The sequence below is a fragment of the Ranitomeya imitator genome, chromosome 1 (assembly GCF_032444005.1).
Source record: "Ranitomeya imitator isolate aRanImi1 chromosome 1, aRanImi1.pri, whole genome shotgun sequence".
NCBI classification, from domain to species: Eukaryota; Metazoa; Chordata; class Amphibia; order Anura; family Dendrobatidae; genus Ranitomeya; species Ranitomeya imitator.
The window spans coordinates 1,140,494,483-1,140,516,779 of record NC_091282.1 but is presented as its reverse complement, the minus strand read 5'-3'; the positions used below and the strand labels follow the sequence as shown (position 1 = coordinate 1,140,516,779).

General features: G+C 45.6%; 1 protein-coding gene and 1 long non-coding RNA gene across 2 annotated transcripts; both read right to left on the bottom strand.

Moving 5' to 3' along the window:
- Positions 1–16,374: 16,374 nt before the first annotated feature.
- Positions 16,375–17,003, bottom strand: LOC138658318 (uncharacterized). Its single transcript, XR_011317446.1, has 3 exons — positions 16,916–17,003; positions 16,709–16,795; positions 16,375–16,512 (listed from the first exon to the last, which is right to left on the bottom strand). It is a non-coding gene; the product is annotated as an uncharacterized lncRNA (long non-coding RNA).
- A 2,960-nt stretch (positions 17,004–19,963) lies between these two features.
- On the bottom strand, positions 19,964–21,761 carry LOC138657046 (uncharacterized). Its single transcript, XM_069744533.1, has 2 exons — positions 21,432–21,761; positions 19,964–20,950 (listed from the first exon to the last, which is right to left on the bottom strand). The coding sequence occupies exons 1-2, from the start codon at positions 21,732–21,734 to the stop codon at positions 20,150–20,152; spliced, it is 1,104 nt and encodes a 367-aa protein (XP_069600634.1). The 5' UTR covers positions 21,735–21,761; the 3' UTR covers positions 19,964–20,149.
- Between the last annotated feature and the right edge of the window lie 536 nt (positions 21,762–22,297).

Sequence of the window (22,297 nt, the reverse complement as noted above, 5' to 3'; positions counted from 1 at the left end):
AATATGTCCTGTCTTAGACCTTAGCTTTCTTAATACGGGGGGAAAACATCACAGGGTTTTACTCCCACCCATACTCTAATTGACCTCATGCCTAAAGCGCGCAAAACCACTTCAAAACAATCCAGCAACAGGTTTGCCGTATTAACAGACCTGGAGGCTGACATGTCTTCCGGTCCGTTCTCGCAGTCAGAGTCCTCTAACTCTTCTATACCCGATGGAGCAGAATCTGAGATGATCCCGGCCTCAACAACCAAGACCCCTAACACCACTACCCCCGGCCTCAACAACCAAGACCCCTAACACCCCTACCCCGGATCAATCTGCTCTACTGTCACAGTTCCAATCTATTTTACACTCTGAACTGCTCAAGATGTCAGACAAATTGACTAAGGACCTAACCAAAGAAATCAGAGAACTCGGTTCCCGCACCTCTGACCTTGAAGACAAAATGGACTCGACCATTGCAAACATAGCAACCCACGAAAAAGATATCGAGATGCTACATGACGAGATCCACACCCTCAACAGCAAGCTAGAGGACTTTGAAAACCGAGACCGTAGAAGCAATATCAGGATCAGAGGTATACCAGAAACGGTCACTGATCTACAATCCACCGCAACTGCCCTGTTTCAGGAACTCCTACCGGGAATCTCCATTGAGCGCCTAGAAATGGACCACATCCATAGAGCCCTGAGCAGGCGTAAGCCAGATGGCCCACCAAGAGACATCATTCTTAAAATGCACTTTTACAAAACTAAAGAGCAGCTCCTGCAGGCAGCTAGAAAATCTGCACCGCTAACATTCCAGGGCCACTCATACGAGCTGTTCTCAGATTTGGCCCCCACTACTATCACCAAACGTCGAGCCATGAAGCCGTACTTGGAGGTACTGCGATCCAACAATATCAAATATCGCTGGGGATTCCCCCTTAAATTGATATTCTCTCATCACGATATGATCCACACGGTTCTCTCCCCCGAGGGAGCGAGCCGTTGCTTGGCCAAATTACAGCTCATGGATCCCGCTTCATCTTCTCCGCTTGCCCCCTCTCAGCCTCGGCCTGAGAGCCGCCGATCCCGTCCGCGAGCTCCGCCTGACCCCCGTGACAAGCTTAACAACCGCTGGCTCTATTCTGGACCCCTGATGCCCTACTGGCTATCCTGTCAGATCCTCCACAGTTCTAGGATAATTTGATTATATGTGCTTTTTTAGTTTATCTCCATAGATGCTCCTGAACTGCGCAACTTCAACATTCCCCTGCCGGAAACTACTGCTTCCTTCACCCCGGCTGGGACATTGGACTGGATTGAACTTATCGCCGGACCTGATCTTCGCTACAGACAAGTGAATATGCTCAATCCACTAGTTAATACAGTGTTGTTTCTTCTTCTTTTTATGTTAACTGTTACGCTTTAGCGACAGGTTACACATATCCTACCTTGCTGTAATGTTTAAACTGTATTTAAAGTTACACCATGGCCTTAGCTAGCTATATTTTTAGGCATAGTTATTATGTTTAGTTACCAGATCTATGCCCCCCGTTTACTAGCAGCTATAATAAGTTGACAAGATAGGCCATCATTGAATATCCCCAAGATAGCAGAATCAGACCCCCAGCTCATCGTTATTACCCATTTACTCCAGTACCCCGTTACGACCGCATACAATTTTCTTTCACGCGCTGCCCCTAGCAGACCCCAACGACCCCACAGTGTCCTCGCACACTGCTGCTCAGCACATAGTGCTTAGCCAATATTACAGTTCCTCCTTTCCCCTTAACAAGCCTTTTTACCCCACCTACACTACAGGCACTTTCCAATCTATCCCATCCCCTAACCCAACTACCTGCCCGAGCTTACACTACTCATCAAGTCCATTCTATAAGATGTCCTCCACCCCCATTGATATACCGCAAGTAATAATTATCACAAGCTTACCTCCCAACCTCCCACAATGCCACTCACAATCTTACCGCACAACGTGAGGGGACTCAACTCCCCACACAAACGCACCAAGGCTTTCCGCTATTATAGATCCCAGCAGGCAGATGTAGTATGTCTCCAGGAGACGCACTTCTCAACTAAATCCTGTCCTAGATTCTTGTCCGCCTCTTACCCGCTCTTTTACTCCGCTAATGCCCCAAACAAAACCAAAGGCGTAGCTATCTGTTTCAAGAAATCTGTCCCGTTTGTTTTTAAGTCTTCAGTAGTGGATAAGGAAGGCCGCTATATTATGGTGACGGGCACTATAACGGACGAATTGGTGACCTTTGTCTCCTACTATGCCCCTAATACTCATCAGGCTGCCTTTTTCTCTCAACTATTAGAACTAATTTCAGAACACGCACAGGGCACCACAATTCTATGTGGAGACTCCAATTGCATACTTAAAGCTAACCTAGACAAATCCTTAAGCCCCCATTCTCCTACTCCTCCGCCCCCATACCCTTCGGCTGACTCGACTGTCCTCAACAAACTTCTCTCCCAATATCACTGGATAGACCTATGGAGGGAACTTCACCCCACCGAAAGAGATTATACCTTTTTCTCCGCACGCCACCTAGTATACACCAGAATTGATCATGTCTTAGTCCATCCTTCCTTTATTCCCAACATATCAAACATCTCAATCCAATCTACCCCCTGGTCAGACCATTCCCCATACCTAGTCACATGCTCAAAACTCCACCCGCGGCCCCGCTCGTTCAACTGGACCCTAAACGACTCACTGCTCTCCTATCCTGACATCGCCCAAAAACTGAAAAACCACATTGACGAATATTTCTCTTTGAACAAGCAATCAGCTTCTTCGCCAGTTTCCCTATGGGAGGCACACAAAGCAGTACTCAGAGGCTTCTGTATCCAAGAGGCCTCTCGTAAGAAAAAAGATAGAAACGCGAAGATAGCGGAATTGGAGAGCAGGGTGTCAACTTTGGAGTCCCAGATGAAAACTGTACCCCTACCTGCTACGTATCGAGATCTTCTCCATGCACGGACGGAATTAGATCTACACCTCTCTGAGAATGCTGACCGAGCTATACGCTGGTCACAGCAACGCTTCTTTGCCCTTAACAATAAAAATAACTCCAACCTCGCTCACCGCTTGAAATGCCAACCTTTACCTAGACCCCCCATACGTCTCCGCACCTCCACAGGTGTCACAACCAACCCACAACAAATTGTCTGTTTATTTCAACAGAAACTTAGACAGTTGTACAGTGCCCCAACTGCCACAGATACAGGCACCCTGAAGAACTTTTGGACTCGGTTCCCCTTCCAGCCCTTAGCCCCGACATGATCGAACTCCTTGATCAAGCTATAACTCCTAGCGAAATTGAGATAGCCATTAAAAATTTGAAAACTAACAAAAAACCAGGCCCCGACGGGTTCACGGCCCTTTACTATAAGAAATACGCCCCACTACTGATCCCCCACCTCATCAATTACTTTAATTCCCTGAGAGACGGAAACAAACCAGGTGCAGCCTCATTAATGGCTGCAATCTCTATGATACCTAAGCCCAACACAGATCACTTACTCTGGTCTAATTATAGGCCGATATCTCTAGTTAATATAGACCTTAAAATATTGGCTAAAATCCTATCCCAAAGATTGAACTCAGGCTTAGGTGCATTAATCCATAAAGACCAAGTAGGCTTTGTTCCGCGTCGACAGGCCTCTGACAACATACAGAGGGTTTCTCACCTGCTACATCTCTGCAAACACCATAATATATCAAGTATGCTACTGTCATTAGACATTAAAAAAGCCTTCGACTCTGTATCGTGGCCCTATCTGTTTGCGGTGCTGCAGAGATGGAAGTTTCCCGACCATTTTCTCTCCTGGATTCACGCACTCTATAGTTCCCCTTCCGCCTATGTGCGCTATAGTGGCTTTTCCTCTACGCTTTTTCCAATCAGCAGAGGCACTCAGCAGGGTTGCCCTCTCTCACCCCTACTGTTTCTTCTAGCGCTCGAACCACTAGCCATCCAACTACGCCTCAACTCCAACATACAAGGGGTAGAGGTAGCGGCGGTTCCACACAAGCTACTCATGTTTGCAGACGACATCCTGCTCCTTTTATCGTCCCCCCGAAGTCTTTACCGGCCCTTCTCCAAGCCTTACAAAATTTTGGAGCATTATCCGGCCTGCAAATAAATACCACTAAATCCTACGCTATGAATATATCCCTCCCACAATCAACTATAACAAATCTCCAAAACGACTTTCCTTTCCAGTGGGTTACTAAACATTTGGACTATTTGGGAGTGAAACTGACGGCTAACCTAGACTCTCTCTATACGGCCAACTATCCCCCCATGTTTCGAAAACTTCGCCTTTTGCTACAGTCTTGGGAGAAACTGCATCTTTCATGGTTAGGCTGTGTGTGAGCCCTTAAAATGTCTATCCTTTCCAAGCTACTTTACTTATTTTGTGTCCTACCAATCCCCATTCCATCACACTTCCTTAAAATGGCCCAAAGAGCAATAGATGCCTTTGTTTGGAGGGGAGGTCTCCCCAGGGTTAACAAAGCTACTCTCTACCGACATCGCCTAAAAGGAGGTCTGGGAGTTCCCAACCTCTCTAAATACTATCGCGCAGCTCAATTAGGCCAACTGACCCTGTATCATGCCTACACCGAACCCCCATTATGGCTTTCTCTAGAAGCCGCAGAGCTACAACCCAACACTAGACACAATACTATGGATTCTCCCAACCCAACGTAAACATATTTCAAACCTCATAATAAAGCATTCCCTTGCAATCTGGGACTCCCACAAGTACTATTCACAATTAATCTCACCCTTCTTGCCTCTCGCCCCAATTTGGGGCAATGTTCTATTTCCCCCAGGTATGGGTCCCCTAAGATACTTCTATAAGTGGGTTGAAGCGGGGATAACTAAAGTCCACCACCTCTTTAATGTAGATGGGATTATCCCATTCCCAACCCTTAGAGAAAAATATGGTTTCCCCCCCGGAGAGGTATTTCGATATTTGCAACTTAAGAACTTTATCAGCTCTTTACTGAAGAATTCTGATCCCCCATACTCTTTCACTCCATTTGAACAAAGATGCCGCCAAAACCCCCACGCCTCAGGTACTATATCCCTCCTCTATTCACAAATCAACTCCCCCTCACATAGAAATTGTTTAAAATATACATCTCGATGGGAGTCCGATATTGGATCTACCCTGACTGACTTCGAATAGTCCCAAATTTGGTCCTCCTCAACTGGAGGAAACCTAAATACCCTTATGTTAGAAACTAACTATAAAGTATTAACCCGTTGGTACCTGACCCCAGCGAGAGTAGCTAAGGCAGTGGCCAACTACCCCCCAAACTGCTTCAGAGGATGCAACTCTACCGGAGACATGTTCCATATCTGGTGGCTATGCCCGACTGTTAGGAGACTGTGGATCAGAGTTTACCATTTAGTTTTCTCGGTCACAAATATAAACCTCAGAAAGAACCCTTGGGAGGCCCTGCTCAATAAACGCATCCCCAACATTCCCAAACACACCCAGGCTCTTATATCATTTATATTTCTAGCAACCAAGCAAACAATAGCTTTGGCCTGGAAAAAAACAGCTATACATTTTTCCGCAGTCAAGTCTCGCCTCTCCTGGTATATGATTAATGAGAAACTGTCGGCTATTCTCATGGACAAAGTTGGTAAATTTGAAAGAGTATGGCTTCCCTGGGCGGAATAAACCAACCACACTCCCTTTGCGGTACCTGCAATTTACCTAACTAACCCTGAACTGTCTGATTCAGAATAACTCTTCATAACTACTGTACACAACGCAATCTCATCCTCGGGCCTCCCCCCCCCTCCCTTTTCCTCTTTCCCCCTTTTGTGCCTTACTCCATCTCCCCCCTACCCCTTGTAGTTGTTTGATCAAAGAACTACGTGTTACTTGCTTACACGCTTTTTATGCACATGTTGAATTTACAGTTTGTAATGATACCTTAGTTATTGCATCAATTGTAAACTTGAAAATGTTTCAATAAAAACTTATTGTTGAAAAAAAAAAAAAGTTAGATAATGCGTAGCGCAATTTAATAATTTTATCCTCAGGAAGCCTGGAATCCATTTTTTGTGAATCGAGGATGATACCCAAAAATTCAATGCATTTTGATGGACCAAACTGCTTAAGTCACTTAACATTGGTAAAGCAGCAGGACCTGATGGACTCAGCTCACGTATCCTTAAAGTTTGTGCAGACCAGCTGTGTACTGTCTTTACACGCCTATTTAATGGAAGTATACAAACACAGAGGGTACCTGTGTTATGGAAAACTTCCTGTCTGGTGCCGGTACCCAAGACTTCTTCTCCTGCAACCCTAAATGACTATCGTCCTGTAGCCTTAACATCTCACGCTATGAAGGCCACTTAAGACCAAGGGTCAATGCTTTTATCGATCCCCTTCAGTTTGCCTACCGACATAGATTGGGGGTGGATGATGCTATTCTTTCTCTGTTACATAGGGTACATTCATTTCTGGAGACTGACGGAACCACGGTGCTAGCGATGTTCTTCGATTTCTCGAGTGCATTTAACTCCCTGCAGCCACTTTTACTACACAAAAAGATGACTGATATGAAGGTTGAGGAGGGGATGAGAAATTGGATAACTGACTACCTATCAGATCGGCCACAGTTTGTACAGATGGGAGCAGTGGTGTCAAGCAGATTACTGAGCAGTGTAGGTGCCCCCCAGGGAACGGTGCTTGCGCCCTTGACTCTGTGGTTGTGGGATGCATTAGGGGATATCAGGGGGATGAGGAATATAGAAGGGTGGTGTTGAATTTCGTGGATTGGTGCAATGGTAACTATCTACAACTAAATGTTAAGAAAACTAAGGAGTTGGTGGCCAACTATAGCAGGATTAAGTTGGAATGCTTACCGATCACTATTGCTGGTCAGGAGGTAGAGCAGGTGGAGAGTTACAAATATTTGGGGGTCCATTTGGATAGCAAACTGGACTGGAGATGCCACTCTGAGTTTGTCTACAAGAAGGGGATGAGCAGACTGTATTTCCTAAGGAAACTGAGGTCTTTTAATGTGTGTAGCAAAATGTTAGAAATGTTCTACCAATCTGTAGTGGCAAGTGCCATCTTTTTTGCAATCACGTGCTGGGGTAGTAGTGTGCGGGCCTCTGATGCTAATAAGCTGAATAAGATTATTAAGAAGGCAAGTTCTGCTGTGGGCTGTAATCTGGGCTCTTTTGGGGAGGTAGTGGAGAGAAGAACTCTGAAAAAGTGTATGGCAATTATGAACAATAATGCACATCCATTATATGAGCTATTCATGAGACAGGAGAGCACCTTCAGTAACCGGCTAATACTTCTGAGGTGTAAGAAGGAAAAATATAGGAAATCGTTTGTGCCAACTGCCATGGGAATGTACAATAATAACATTAGGGTTAAACCACCAAGGTGAATGTCTACTTATTTCTCTACATTTCAGTTCACTCGCTGTGTATGTCCTATTCTAATGTATAATGTATAATGTTCTTCTGTCAACTCCACTGTCATGTCAACTATGTAATTCCTTTATGATTTTTATGATTTAAGTTGTGCTGCTGTGATACCATAATTTCCCACGGGATCAATAAAGTGTATCGTATCGTATCGTATCGTAAACATCTTCTCTGGCGCTATTGGTACACCAAAAAAACTGCATAATTGAATAAAGCTGTTGAGGGTATCTAAACAAACTATCTGGACTCACAAAAAGGAAATCGTCTGGGTAGTGGAGGATGCCTGAGTCCTTACAATTAGATTGCAAAACCCAATGTAAAAAAGAAGATAAACTTTCAAAATAAAAACAGGACAGAGAAATACCCATTGGTAAGCATTTATCAAAGAAAAATCAATCATTAAAATAAAAACCTAAAGAATTGAAACCGTCTGGGTGTACAGGAGGAAGTCTAAAAGCAGATTTAATATCTGATTTAGACATTAATTCGTTCTGCCCGAACCTCCTGAGGATGTCCAAGGCGCTATCGAATGAAGAATAAGACACAGAGCAAAAAAGCTTTGTCCACTTCATCATTGAGAGATAAGCCTTGTGGGTAAGATAGATGGTGAATTAAACGAAATGAACCAGAATCTTTTTTAGGAACAATACCCAATGGAGAAATATGAAAATTGCTAAACGGAGGAGATGAAAATGGGCCAGAGACCCTACCCAACTCGATTTCATTAATGATTTTATCCCCAGCAAGCTCAGGGTGAACCATTAACGAAGGCAAATTATTAACAATCATGCAGCCAACCCCCTTAAACTGAGGAATATAAAAACCTTCAGAAAAAGCCTTAAATAAAAGTCTACTAGTCTCCTGATTTGGGTATTTGTTTAGCCAGAAGACTATGTTTTCCAGTATCACTGGCATCTGTGCTTTTTGCATTAGGGTCTTTAACTGGAACCTGTTGGGCTGCTTTTTTTTTTTTTTAAAGCATTTTGACATAGGATGTGAATTATCGCAGAACGAACGTTCATGGCGGAATCTGCACTTACAAAAGGATTCATTGAAAGCAAAACAAACACCCCATTTATTGGGGTTAGTTGAGGGCTGCCTGCTAGTGACATGTCTCTGTGGAAGCATAAGGTTAATCCAGAGTCCAATGTCTTTAACTCCCCAGTGGACCTCTGGATGAACGGATAATTTATGTCTGAAGGCTTCGTCATAGATAAGCCATGGAAAGCCACTGAAATTGCGGTATGCCTCCAGTATTATATCTAAGTGTTGAAATAACTTGCTACAGAGATGAGGGGATTTTTCGCCCAAGACCACAGCAAAAATAGAAAAAGATTGTACCCGATTATTAAAATATTTAAAATTACTGCGCTTAAAATCATCCGACTCAGCTTTGTCATCTTTCTTGTCAGATTTATCAAGCTGATCTTTGAGAGGCAATAAAGAAAAAATATCCACATAGTGATTGTTCCATATAAGCGCTTTAACTGAAGGGCTCAAATGGAATCCTAATGGAGAGAGCTCGCAAGTATGAGCTTCTTTAAATGGATTAATGGGTATATTGTTAGCTAATGAAGCTCCCGCAATTGAAGTGGTATGACAAGATTGAGAGGAAGGGGGCTAATGGCCTCCCCTAAAGCTTCGGCTAGAACCTTCTTAATAATGTCTTTCAGGTGTGTGGGACGGACAGGGGCACACTTAAAGTCTCACCCTTTGTTGAAAGATCATCGTTTCTCCTGTCCATGGAGCAGCCTGAGCTCAAGCCCTCCATGTTGGGCGAGCTCACCTGCATAGCTGCTGGCGACGGCATATCCTCTTCCTCTTCGGATGGTGACATCTGTGGGTCCTGTAGAGCTGATACGGTGCTTTGAACTGCAGCTGAAGAAGCCGCCGAGGTGATTGACACCGAGGTAACCGCAGCGCTTTTACGGCTGCGGTGTTCGGGAGATCTCCCGGCGGCTTCGGATGATGTGGCCGGAGCTTTGCTATGACGGCGGCGGAAGTCTTGCCTTGGCTGCGAGACTTCTGAGGAGGAGGGCGCTGTAACTTCCTGCTCTCCTGCCCTCTACAGCTGGATGTCGTAGTTGACCTGGTGGAGGAGAAAGGTGTCCTCCGTCTCCTGGACCTCATAGCAGCGATGGGAGCCGACCGGGCTATAGCATCTTGCGATGGCGGCTGGGGTTGAGGGCTCTGTTCCGGAGGAGGAGGTACAGCGTCAGCTACTGCCGAAGGAGGTTTTATAGCCAGGCAGTGCTTAAGCCAGTCCACGCCATCCTCACCGCCGGCTGTTGACAGGAGTTGCTGAAGTAGATCTTCCATCTTCAGGATAAGTCTCTTCTTTCTTCTTGCGCTGACGGAATGAGAAAAAACCCGATAAACAGGGGTTTATATAATTCAAAAAAGAGTGCCAAGCACACCATTACCCAATCAAAACCGGTAAAAGAGGCGCCAAAGCAACCAGAAAAAAATGGGTATAACCACTTCTTGAGAAATCCTTAGAAAATACCATGATCTTTATTTGACCTTTCTATGATAAACAACCAAAAGAATGGATGTTATTAGGGTCTATGAGGCCATGAGACCCCCGCCATATTTCTTTGTATGTTTCAGGCGGGGGGGCTAACATTATCTACCTCATGTACCAGCCTTACTCACTGCTACTGTATTCACACTGCAGACATGGCTGACTTCTCATACAGTGATGGTATTATACCACACGTGATGTCTGCAGCTTCTCATTGTACTTGTGGGATAGTGTCTGTGGGGAGTGTGTGACTGGAGGAGCAGCACAAGGACAGTCATTTTATTGTGCTCAAGATGCAATATCAGGGAGGACACATGTATTACAGACACTAGTGGAAGAGGAGTAGCCTCGGGGCAGGGGCATGTCATGTAGATGATGGGCCAGTATGGAGAATATACAGTCCTTATTAGTCCTAGTCCCCATGTCTAGCCTCCTGCATGCGGGTTATTAGTCACTGTGAGGAGCTGGCTTTGTTCTAAAAACTACTGGACCAATGGACGTAGAGTGGAATCCACAGCTCTAAGGGTTGCAAACTTTTTCCAGCACAGAGATCCACTTACGTCAAACTTATTGTTGAGTTTTATTGGAAATTTGCGTGCTGGATTTTATTAGAGATTTACTTCCTCATCAGTTTAAGTGCCCTAATTTCACCTGGAAAGTGTTCCATCTCTGGAATCAATGTTTCCATTCAGTGACAGTAAGCAGAGGAAGACATGCAGGCTAGATATTACGTGTACATAAAGATAAAGGTAAAAGCAATCATTCCATAATTCTTGATAGTGTCTCAGAGGCCTCAATCGAGCCATTGTTTCATATGAGACTGTATGTTACTCTTGTTGTATGTTGATTTGCGAATGCCTGCTGATTACATATTGTATCAGCCCACTGCAGTTTACTCTCCTATACAACTTAGAATAAATATGCAGATTAGTTGAACAATAGAACAATGAAGGATCAACTCCCCCTACCTTCCTCCAATCCTATGGAAGAATGTCCTGGTTGTGAGCTTTGAATATAAAAAGTCTCTGGCTCCCTCTGCAAAGGGACCCTCTTCAGGAACAGCCCAATGAACCGTGGCTCCATCTGTTGAAATACAGCTCTGCTCCTCTGCCCATCACTGAACCCATAAAGATGTTTTGAGAACCCCGATTGGTACTATACCTTATGTGGTTGCTGGCTAGAGCTTGATACATGTGCTACGGTAGTGACATCTAACTTCTGGATGTGAGGAACTATCTTAAGGACTGTTGTTGCCCGATAGAGCTTGATACACGTGCTATATTCCTGATATCTATCATCTGGATGTGAGGAACTATCTTTAGGACTGTGGTTGCCAGCTGGAGCAGTAGACGTGATGTGGTCATGGTGTGGAGCACAGGCTGTGATTATAGACTAAACTGGTGAGAGATATAAAAGCTGTGGGCCAACCAAAAGGTAGGAGACAGGAGACAGTGGGTATCGCCTGGTAGCGGGGCAGTGAAACTATTGGCCCCAGGATGGGCTCTTGTGGACTGGGACATTGCATTGTGACCAATTACCAGGAATTGCTGTAAGACCATGTATGTAAGGAATAAAAAATGGTTGCACTGTTAACCTGCCTAGGTTATTATTACAACCCACAACCTCAGATCTTCACAGTCACCATACATGTATATAGCCTAGTCCTTAAATCCGGTCATCTACTATATAATCGTCTAATTCTGTCTGTTTGTAACGGAAATCCCGCATCGCTGATTGGTCACACCAGCCGCCCGCGACCAATCAGTGACAGGCGCAGTCCAGCCTCGAATTGGTGGGCAATTTAAACCCTGTTTACTGAACAAGTTCTGTCAGTCACAGTGCCACGTAGTTCAGTCTCGTTTACTGAACAAGTTCTGTCAGTCACAGTGCCACGTAGTTCAGTCATGTTTACTGAACAAGTTCTGTCAGTCACAGTGCGACATAGTTCACTCACGTTTACTGAATAAGTTGTGTCAGTCACAGTGTGGCGTAGTGCACTCAAGTTTATTGAACAAGCTGTGTCAGTCACAGTGTCACGTAGTTCAGTCACGTTTACTGAACACGTTCTGTCAGTCACAGTGCGACATAGTTCACTCACGTTTACTGAACACGTTCAGTCAGTCACAGTGTGACATAGTTCAGTCACGTTTATTGAACACGTTCTGTCAGTCACAGCGCACTGAATGGATACTTCTTTACTGTACGCTATCACGATTTACGCTTCCTGTCTTCCTATGACTCATAAGCGAAAATACGCCAATGAGGATGAGAGAAAAGCAGCAGCAGCAGCAAGGCAACGACAACGTCGAGAGCAAGAGTCACTTCAACAAACTGCAGCCATACAAGCCCAGGATGCGGAATCTTACAGACAACGTCGCCAACAGGAGACACCACAACAAACTGCCACACGACAGGTACAAGTAGCTGATTCAAAGAGACAACGTCAGAAACAGGAGACACCACAACACACTGCCGCTAGGCAGGAACACGATGTGGAATCCCACAGACAACGTCGGGTGAATGAATCTCCACAATCCAGGGCAAACAGACAACAACATGATTTCAAATTCATAAAAATCGAATGCTCTACCATCTAAGGCAAGCCCACCAGAATATTCAACAACTTGCACGTTACGTAACAGACAACGAAACTACAATTAGTGAACACTACTGTGGGAATATGAATGCAGTTTGCTCTAAATGCGACACTCTGAATTTCATTGATAAAAAACCATCTGAATATCAGTTTACTCAATGCTGCCAAAAAGGAAAAGTTATGTTACCAAGACCTCACTACTCAGATCTGTTTGAGCAGTTGATGAAAGGAACGCATCAACACAGTAGAAATTTTATGGAAAATATCAGAAGCATCAACAGTTCTCATGCGTTTGCTTCATTTGGTGCCAACATTGCACCGCCCCATGGATTCGGACCGTATTGTTTTAAAATTCACGGCCAGATCTACCACCGCACCGGAACACTTCACCCAGAAATAGGTTAACCACCAAAATTTGCACCATTATACATCCTTGATACAAATGAGGCTACAGAACAGAGGATGAACTTGAAAGAAAACGAAAAGTGTGATGCTGAGCTGATGAACCAAATTGCCGTACATTTACAAAAAATCAGCCCATTTGCTGCCGCATATCGCATGCTAAAAGACGTCGAAGCTGAGGAGGAACAGAGGGCTATACAAAATGGGACTGAAATGCCTTCTATTGTCATGGCCATTAAACCAGAATGTAAATAGGATCCCCGACTTTACAACAAACCATGTGTAAGTGAGGTCGCAGTTGTTTTTCAAAAAAGATGACGGAGAGCCTCCATTTCAGGGATATATTAGTCCATCTTAAGCCAGACCAAAACGACCCTTTGGTTCCTAAGGGTACCGTCACACAGTGCAATTTTGATCGCTACGACGGCACGATTTGTGACGTTACATCGTCGCTTAATTATCGCTCCACTGCGGTCACACTTCACGATGTACGGCGCTGGAGCGATAATTTCATGACGTATTTGCGATGTAGAAGTCGTATGGGACAGTCGTACGGTCGTGTCACACAAGACGATTCAGAGCAAATTTTGCATAATCTGTGCGTGACGTTGTTCACTAGGGGGCGTGTCGAGCTGCTAGCTATGTGCTGATAGGCCACAGGTTCTGTGCACACAATTGGTTGGAAAATTTGTCACCTGAGCGCTATTGTTTCCAAGCCACCTCACCGGTTTCAAAATTTCCTTTCTTCACTTTGTACTTGGACACTTGTTGGACTAGGACATCGGATTCAGTATTTCACAGAATATTCCACGCTTTGCACCGCAGCTTCGAGGTATGTTACACCGCTTGGGCATAGTGGATGGAACGATGTACTGTCGTCATGAGCGCTTCGGTCCGTCGCTGAAGCGATGCGGATGGTACGCTGTTGTGACTGGTTGTGACTGGTGGGCTAGAGCGTGGTAGATGGAACGCTGTTTGGTCGGCATGACCGCTTCGTTCCGCCGCTGAAGGGATGCGGATGGTACGCTGTTGTGACTGGTTGTGACTGGTTGTGTCTGGTGAGCTACAGCGTGGCAGATGGTACAATGTATGGTCACCATGAGCGCTTTGTGTGGCTGCTGTATGGAAGCGGGCGGTACACTGTTCTGGGTTATGGTGGCCTATGGCGTGGCAGATGAAACAAGCGATGCGGATGTTACGCTGTTGTGACTGGTTGTGACTGGTTGTGACTGGTGGGCTAGAGCGTGGTAGATGGAACGCTGTTTGGTCGGCATGACCGCTTCGTTCCGCCGCTGAAGCGATGCGGATGGTACGCTGTTGTGACTGGTTGTGACTGGTTGTGACTGGTGGGCTAGAGCGTGGTAGATGGAACGCTGTTTGGTCGGCATGACCGCTTCGTTCCGCCGCTGAAGCGATGCGGATGGTACGCTGTTGTGACTGGTTGTGACTGGTTGTGTCTGGTGAGCTACAGCGTGGCAGATGGTACAATGTATGGTCACCATGAGCGATTTGTGTGGCTGCTGTAGTGAAGCAGGCGGTACACTGTTTTGGGTTATGGTGGCCTATGGCGTGGCAGATGGAACAATGGATGGTAGGCATGAGCTCTTTGTGTGGCTGTTGTTGTTAAGCGTTTGGCACACTGGCAAAAGTATTGTTTAAAGGACTCTTTGTCAACCGTGTAATTTTTTTTTTTTTTATAATTATTTTTCAGATGTCAAATCGTGTGGAATTCATCAGGGAATTCATCGAAATATACCAGTCTTTTCCCTGCCTCTGGAAAATCAAATCTCCAGAGTATTGTAACAGGGAAAAGAGGCAGGAGGGTTATTTAAAGCTCATTGAGCTTTACAATCGTCATGCACCAGAAGAGCCAGCAAACGAAGCGGTTATTAAAAAGAAAATTCAGGCGCTCCGCACGGTGTGGAGGAAGGAGCTTAACAAGGTTCTTCACACTACAAAGTCCGGGGCTTCCACCGAAGATGTTTATGTGCCAAAGCTTTGGTATTTTGAACATCTGAATTTTCTGAGGGACCAAGAGGTGCCACGGACTTCCACGTGTTTTCGCTTGTTGGCACCTGTGGAACAAATTGTTTCGGAGAACCACGCCGAGCAGGAGTCACAAGGGCAACAAGTAAGTAGCTCTTTGGACGAAAGTTCACCAATGTGTCCTATAATTACATAATTTTTCTCTGCATTTTATGTTTTATACTTCTGACTATCACATCAGTTTGAAGTTATTCCAAAACATGTCCACATAAGTAACCCTGTCGCAGTAAAGTATTATATGGGGAACATAATATGTATGAAATGGCGATATTTCTAAACCATACCATCTAAGCAATATAGAAAATAGTATCGCTTCAAGCTGCCGATGTACTCTTGTTGAGACTATTTAGACTATAAAATATTCATCAGGTTCCCCTAGCAGTCAGAACAGTGTAGTTAAAAGTATTAAATAAATGGGAAGGTTAAAGAATATTACTAAGCTTAAAATATATTACAACCTTTTTTTACCTACTACGAATATATAGTTTGGATGCGGTTATGGTGGTCAAACTTTTTGTTGCCAGGTTCGTAACTTGTTTTTTTTTTTTTCCCCCAGGATGACAGTGCGCAGGACAGTACACTGGACTGTTCACAGGACTGCACGACAACAGATTTAGTGGAGGCGGCACCTGCCAGGACTCAATCGAGGCAAGGTCCAAGGAAACGGAAAGCCACCTCAGACGTTTCACATGAACTGTTGAGCCTTGCAAAAAAGGTGTTAACAAACAATGTTAGCCCTGCGTTGCAGGGGTTTGGACACTATGTTGTTGACAAACTGGCCAAAATGGACGACAGCCAAAGAACACTAGCGGAGCGTCTAATATTGGAAGCAGTAAACAAGGGTACAGATGGCGATTTGGACAAGCACACTCGTTTGGTCTATTCCCGGCCAATGCAGCGGACAGAGCCCTCATATTACAATGGTTGGTCACAGTGTCAGACACCAATGCGACACAATGTTCCTGTTTCCCACTTCGGCCAGCCACCCCCAAACCACTCCTACACGCCAATACCTTCACATATGGCTTCGCCCGTCAGGCACCAAAGTTATCAGCCGGAAGAATCGTCATATCACAATTTGTGATTTCCTAACTTCTTTTACATTACTTTTTATTTTATTGTCTTGTTAAAATAATGTTTCAAATAAAAGCTATTATTAGAAATTCTATCACGACTGTTTGATTGGTGTGTCTCGATCACAGCACTGTATGAGGGCACAAATGAACGTACAAATTCATGTACAGTTAACTAATACAAAAAAAATGGAATCATAGTTTAACTAAATATTTTTAATGTAACAACCAAAAATGTATTATTGGCCCCCTCCAACTGCTGGCACATGTCCCGAAGCTTCTGCAGCTCCTCCATTGCCACATTGTGCTGCTCCTGAATCCGCGCCATAGTGTGGATAAGCCTTTCTATGCCGGCTTCAAGATCCTCCTTGTTCACACTGACGACAGCTGTGGGTCAAAAAACATAACATTAATAACACTGTAGTCTCCCGATGTGTCTTTGCTTCTGTGAAGGAAAAAAGAAAAAAAAACAGTCAGCATATAAGGCAATACTGACTTGGGGGGGGGGGGGGGGGTGGTTTGGGTTGGAGGTGAAAGAGTGGGCCTGCCACAAAATCAAAATAACTTTATTGTGGGAACCTACTAGGATGTTGAGGCACGGAGGGCACTTCGGGATCAGAGTCCATGTTGAATGCCTCGTGCTGTCGGCGGCGGCGCTGTCTCTTTGCCTCTGTGAAGGGAAAAAAAAAAAAAGGTCTGTTAGCATATATGGCAACACTGGCTGCCGGGGGAGGGGGGGGGAAGAGGGGACCTGCAACTGAATCCAAATCACATAATTGTGGGAACCTACTAGGATCTGGAGGAGTTGACCCGGAGGGCACAGATCCAGAAGAGGCTGTGCGGGATGCCTCGTGGCGGCGGTGGTGCTGTGTCTTTGCCTCTGTGAAGGAAAAAAAAAAATAAATTAAAAAAAAAAGGTCTGTTAGCATATATGGCAACACTGGCTGCCGGGGGAGGGGGGGGGGGAAGAGGGGACCTGCAACTGAATCCAAATCACATAATTGTGGGAACCTACTAGGATCTGGAGGAGTTGACCCGGAGGGCACAGATCCAGAAGAGGCTGTGCGGGGTGCCTCGTGGCGGCGGCGGTGCTGTCTCTTTGCCTCTGTGAAGGAAAAAAAAAGGTAGGTCTGCAGTTAGCTGTGCCACATAGTACTTTTCACCGTTCATACTGTCCCATAGCTGTGGCACATAGTGGCTCTGCAACGTTCAAACTGTCCCATAGCTGTGCCACATAGTGGCTCTGCAACGTTCATACTGCCCCATAGCTGTGGCACATAGTGGCTCTGCAACGTTCAAACTGTCCCATAGCTGTGCCACATAGTGGCTCTGCAACGTTCAAACTGCCCCATAGCTGTGCCACATACTTTTGGGTACCTGCGTACTGACCTCTGCGAATCTCCTTGCGAAGCTCCTGCAGGCGCTCTGGGCTTTTGGACTTGAGATCGCCCCATTTTTTCACAATCTGGGCCTTGCTGCGAGTTATCCCAAACCGCTTCCTGAGGCCCTCAGACACCACACGGACAACTTCATCCTTGTGCTGGTTGCGGTGCAGCACCAGCCCAGTTGTCTCGTACTGCATCCGATCCATTGTTCCAATAAGGAACTTGAGCTCTGGGATGCCCATAGGAGGATCACGGCGACTGGCAGCCATTATCAAGATGTCAGGGAACCAAAACAAGCTAGCGCAGGCACGCCGGAACGCTGTAACGTCATCACGCCGTCATAGACCACGAGCGTACATTACGTGACGCTCCGGCGTTAAATAACCATCCTTCGAACGGCATTTACTATGTGCGTTCATTCCGTACCCCTCAGCCGTCACAAATGTGACGCTGTCCATAAACGGCAACGCTATTGCGATGCCGATCTGGCGGCAGGACGGCGGAGTACAGCTCCTCCTCTGGGCGTTGCTGTTCAGGGTCATTCCATCTAAAATGGCGGCGAGAATTGGTTCTGCTCCTCTGGGGCAGCCAGAGCTCCTTTTTTTTATTAGACAGATGGATGCCCTGGATTATGAGGGTCTGGAGAGCCGCCCTGCCCACCCACACATCCACAAGCGGGAAGTGCTTGGCCACATAGCCAGAATGATGGAGAGGAGGTTTGGCGTCTGCCGCAGTCAGCTTCAGCTGCGTAAAAAATGGGCTGACCTCCGCTATAAAACGCCACAAATGTTTGCTGAGTTGCGTGCGGAGGCAAGGCGAGGCAAGTACTAGTATGGGGGGATTGGGAGATGCACGCTGTCAGGAGGGGGGGGTTTGGGAGGGAGGCTTGCGCTCATGGTCGCCAACGTGACCTCAAATGCATTAAAACACATGCCCCGTTTTTGTAAAATTTAGTTATTTTCCAAGCAGAATATGCGTTGTCCGTGAGAAAACTTGTCGGGTTCCCTAATCTCAACCACCATCTTGAAATTATTATGATGTCCATTATTTTTAGTTTCTCAATTTCCCAAAAATATTAACGGAGGAGGTTGGCCTACTGATGAAATAATACGTTTTCCAAAGACAGGAAGACCATTGAACACCAGAGCCCACATACATGTCTGAGTATCGCACCCCTGTAAAGTGTGATCTCTATTTTATGTTTGAGTATATTGTAAGCTTTGATCTGCAGCACTCAACATTTGTGTGTAAACATTGTGATTCTTTACTTTAGGTGTAGAGAGACAGCGGCGGCAAGTGAGACCCACCATTGCCACCAGTACCCCATCTTCAGACACCAGTGGGAGCCCACAGTCCGGGACATCACGTAAGTTCACAATCATTGATTGCATTTTTTTTAACATCACACGGGACATAACAGGGTAGCTGAAATATTTGAAGACATTACAGACGCAATAATGACCCAGCGGCCTACCACGCCTCCACCATCTGTTGCGACCATGCACCCTCGCACCCCTGTGAAGTGTGATATAAATTTTATGTTTCAGTATATTGTTAGCTTTGATCTGCAGCACTCTACATGTGTTTTTAAAGATTGCGTTTGTTAACTTTATGTGTAGAGAGACAGCGGCGGCAACAGGTACCTGCAATTGCCAGCAGCACCACAGCATCCACCACCAGCGGGAGCCCACAGTCCATGACGTCACGTAAGTTAACAATCATAGATTACAGTTTTTCAACTGCATACGGGACATAAGAGGGTAGCGGAAATATTTGAATACATTACAGACGCAGTAATGACCCAGCGGCCTACCACGCCACCACCAGACAGCAGACGGCCTCGCACCCCTACACCACCCTCAACACCTCCCTTCCGACACTCCTCTTCCTCCCCCGGGTCGGCGGCATTCTCCCCAGAACATAACATACGTAAGTGACCAAAACAGCGAGCGCTTCCCAACGGCGTGTTTCATAGTTAACCAGATCTGTTATTATTTCCTTTAAGATGCTGCAGCAGTGGCCAGATCGCTGGGATGGGAAATTAGCAGCTCTGGTTCTGGCAATGAGGAACCGGCGTCCCTTCTCCGTAAGTATCAAGATAATACGAGTGGTTTTCTGCTGGATGTCACAATAGACAACTAAAACTGTAAAATTTAATAAAATTTACATCGCCCTGTGGTGCCAGACCAAATAGAAATTTACAACACACAAAATTTGGTCCTGCCCCAGAGGTCGAGATGTATTTTCAGCGGAATCAACGTTGGTTCTCCAACCTCTTCTATCCACAGAACCGCCCACCGTAAGAGAGCTCCTGGCGAGACAATTGCGCCTGGAGCGGACAGCAGCGCTCCTGCAGCAGACAGCAGCGCTCCTCCAGACTCAAGTAGAGCAGCAGGGCGTGACGCTGCGACACCTCTTGGGCCGTGGAAGGAGATAATTTTTTTTTGGGGGGGTTTATGTTATATTTTGTTGTTTAATAATTTAAAACCAAGAAATTGTTACAAAAAAACCCAAAAATCTTCGCATTCTTTCTTTAATGTTTACCAAGCTATAAGGGTTAACAGCACCATTTTATAGGCATCACATTTAAAGTTATTTAGAGAGGTTTATATGACAGCAAAGCAAAAAAAAATATTTTTTTATACGGCGCGATCCTGCCAGGGTACAGCTCCAGAACCATTAAAGTACTGACAGTATTTTTCGCGACAGTCCCTTGCATCGTCTGCCTGTCTGCCAGATCCAAGTGCTTGAAGAGCTGTAAAATTATCAGGTTGTGTACGCCATTCCCCGGGCACAATATCTCCGGTTCTTGCGTCCACTGCATCAATAAACGAAGGAGGAGAATAGGAGCTCGTATCATGACGTCTCAGGAAATTATGGAGCACACAGCATGCCAAAACCACAAAGTCTATAGACGGCAGCTTCAAGTTGATAGCTGTGTGGAACACTCTAAACCGATTTGCCATAATCCCAAAGGCATTTTCAACCACACGACGGGCCCTCGACAACCGGTAATTAAAGATTCTGTGCTCCGGTGTGAGTGTTCTCTGTGCAAATGGCTTCAGCAAATGTGGATGAAGAGGGAAAGCTTCATCAGCGATGAAGACAAAATTTAGGTTTGCTTTTGTGTCTTCATTTAGTGGCAACAGCAGTTCATTGTTCCTCAAGCTTTCCCCAAATGAAGTGTGTTCAAAAACACCACCGTCGGAGACTCGACCATTCATGCCAACATCCACATCGACAAACTCATAGTTCGCATTGACAAGGGCCATGAGGATCACACTGAAATATCCTTTGTAGTTGAAAAAAAAGGATCCAGAGTTGGCTGGTTGCGTGATGCGCACATGCTTTCCATCTAATGCACCACCGCAGTTTGGAAACTGCCACAGCTCATCAAAATCGGAAGCAATCCTCTTCCAGTCATCCGCCGTCTTGGGAAACTGCAAGATGAGAAGGAAACATGTACAAATTAGGTCAAATATATTATGCACATACACTCTCATGTGGACATCCTACAGTGATTGAGGCGCAGTATGGATTAGTATAACAAAGTCAACAACCCTGAGTATGCAGGCAGCCATTTTTTCAGATGGCTTCGGTGACTCAGAGGGGGTGCTAAACAATATATCTAAATTATATAATCAATAAAATTACGTTGGGAGCAGCAAATAAAAGAAGGGTGGCGCAGGGTTGGAGCAGCACATATCAGAATGGAGACGCAAAATGGTAGCAGCACATGTCAGACTGGAGGCGCAGGATCACAGCAGCACATGTCTGAATGGGGGCGCAGGATGGGAGCAGCACATGATAGGATGTAGAACATATACCAATAGAAATGCTCGCCATCAGGGCGTAGAACGGGTTAAATAGCTAGTATAATATATCGACATAACACAGCAGCCAAAAAAAATATAGTAGTACCTCCATATAATGCCTTAAGCTCTGCACAATGGCCTCGCATGTCTCCAGAATCACAACGCTCAGGAAAGGTCTGGAAACAGCGGCGGAAAACTGCAAATCCTGAAGAGACCTTCCTGTTGCCAGGAACCGCAGTGTCACCGCCAACCTTTCCTCCACGGGCACGGCTGCACGCATCGGCGTATCACGCCTTTGTATGAGTGGCGTAACAGCAGACAGTATTATTTTGAAGGATTCCTCGGACATCCGAAGGTAGTTTCGGAAATCATGAGGGTTATTGTCACGTAACTCTCTTATGAGACCCATGTGTGACAATGTGGATCTTTTCTGCAGCCAGCTCCGAGTCCACATGCGACGTTTTCGTTTAGGACGTCTCTCCTCTTGGAGACGTGCTGCCTCAAACACCAGGGCAGCAGCAACAACAGAACTCTCATCGGAAGTGAGCATAGTTCCTAAAAAGAAAACAAACGTACAATAAATACACGTGCTTACAAAACAATGTTCTGACCATTGATCTAATAACTATATATGTTACTACTGGTATTAAATGGGGCAGTCAACCATCTCGATCTGTAAAAGGATTAATTAATCGGGCCACGCTACAGCTGTGTACCTGAGGTTCTCAGGCCTACCCTACTCAAAGGAACAATCGACCACACTCCAGCGTTTATCCCCGTTGAAGCGCAACATATGCTACGCTGTAGCGTTATACATACCTTTTGCGGTAAAAGTCTAGTAGTTAAAAGTCCAGGGAATCCAGCGAATTTAGGAGTTCTGTTTACAGCACGTGCTACAGAGAGAAATGAATAGCGCGCTCGAGAGCTCCGGTTTTATCCGCTGGGAACAATAGTCCTTTGTCGAATGAGCGC

Bases quoted from the DNA above. Each gene is read 5' to 3' on its own strand.
- LOC138657046 (XM_069744533.1), bottom strand. From the start codon at position 21,734: ATGGGTCTCATAAGAGAGTTACGTGACAATAACCCTCATGATTTCCGA. The intron at 20,951-21,431 runs GTACTACTATAT...CTCATCTTGCAG, and splicing joins GCTTAAGGCATTATATGGAG to TTTCCCAAGACGGCGGATGA.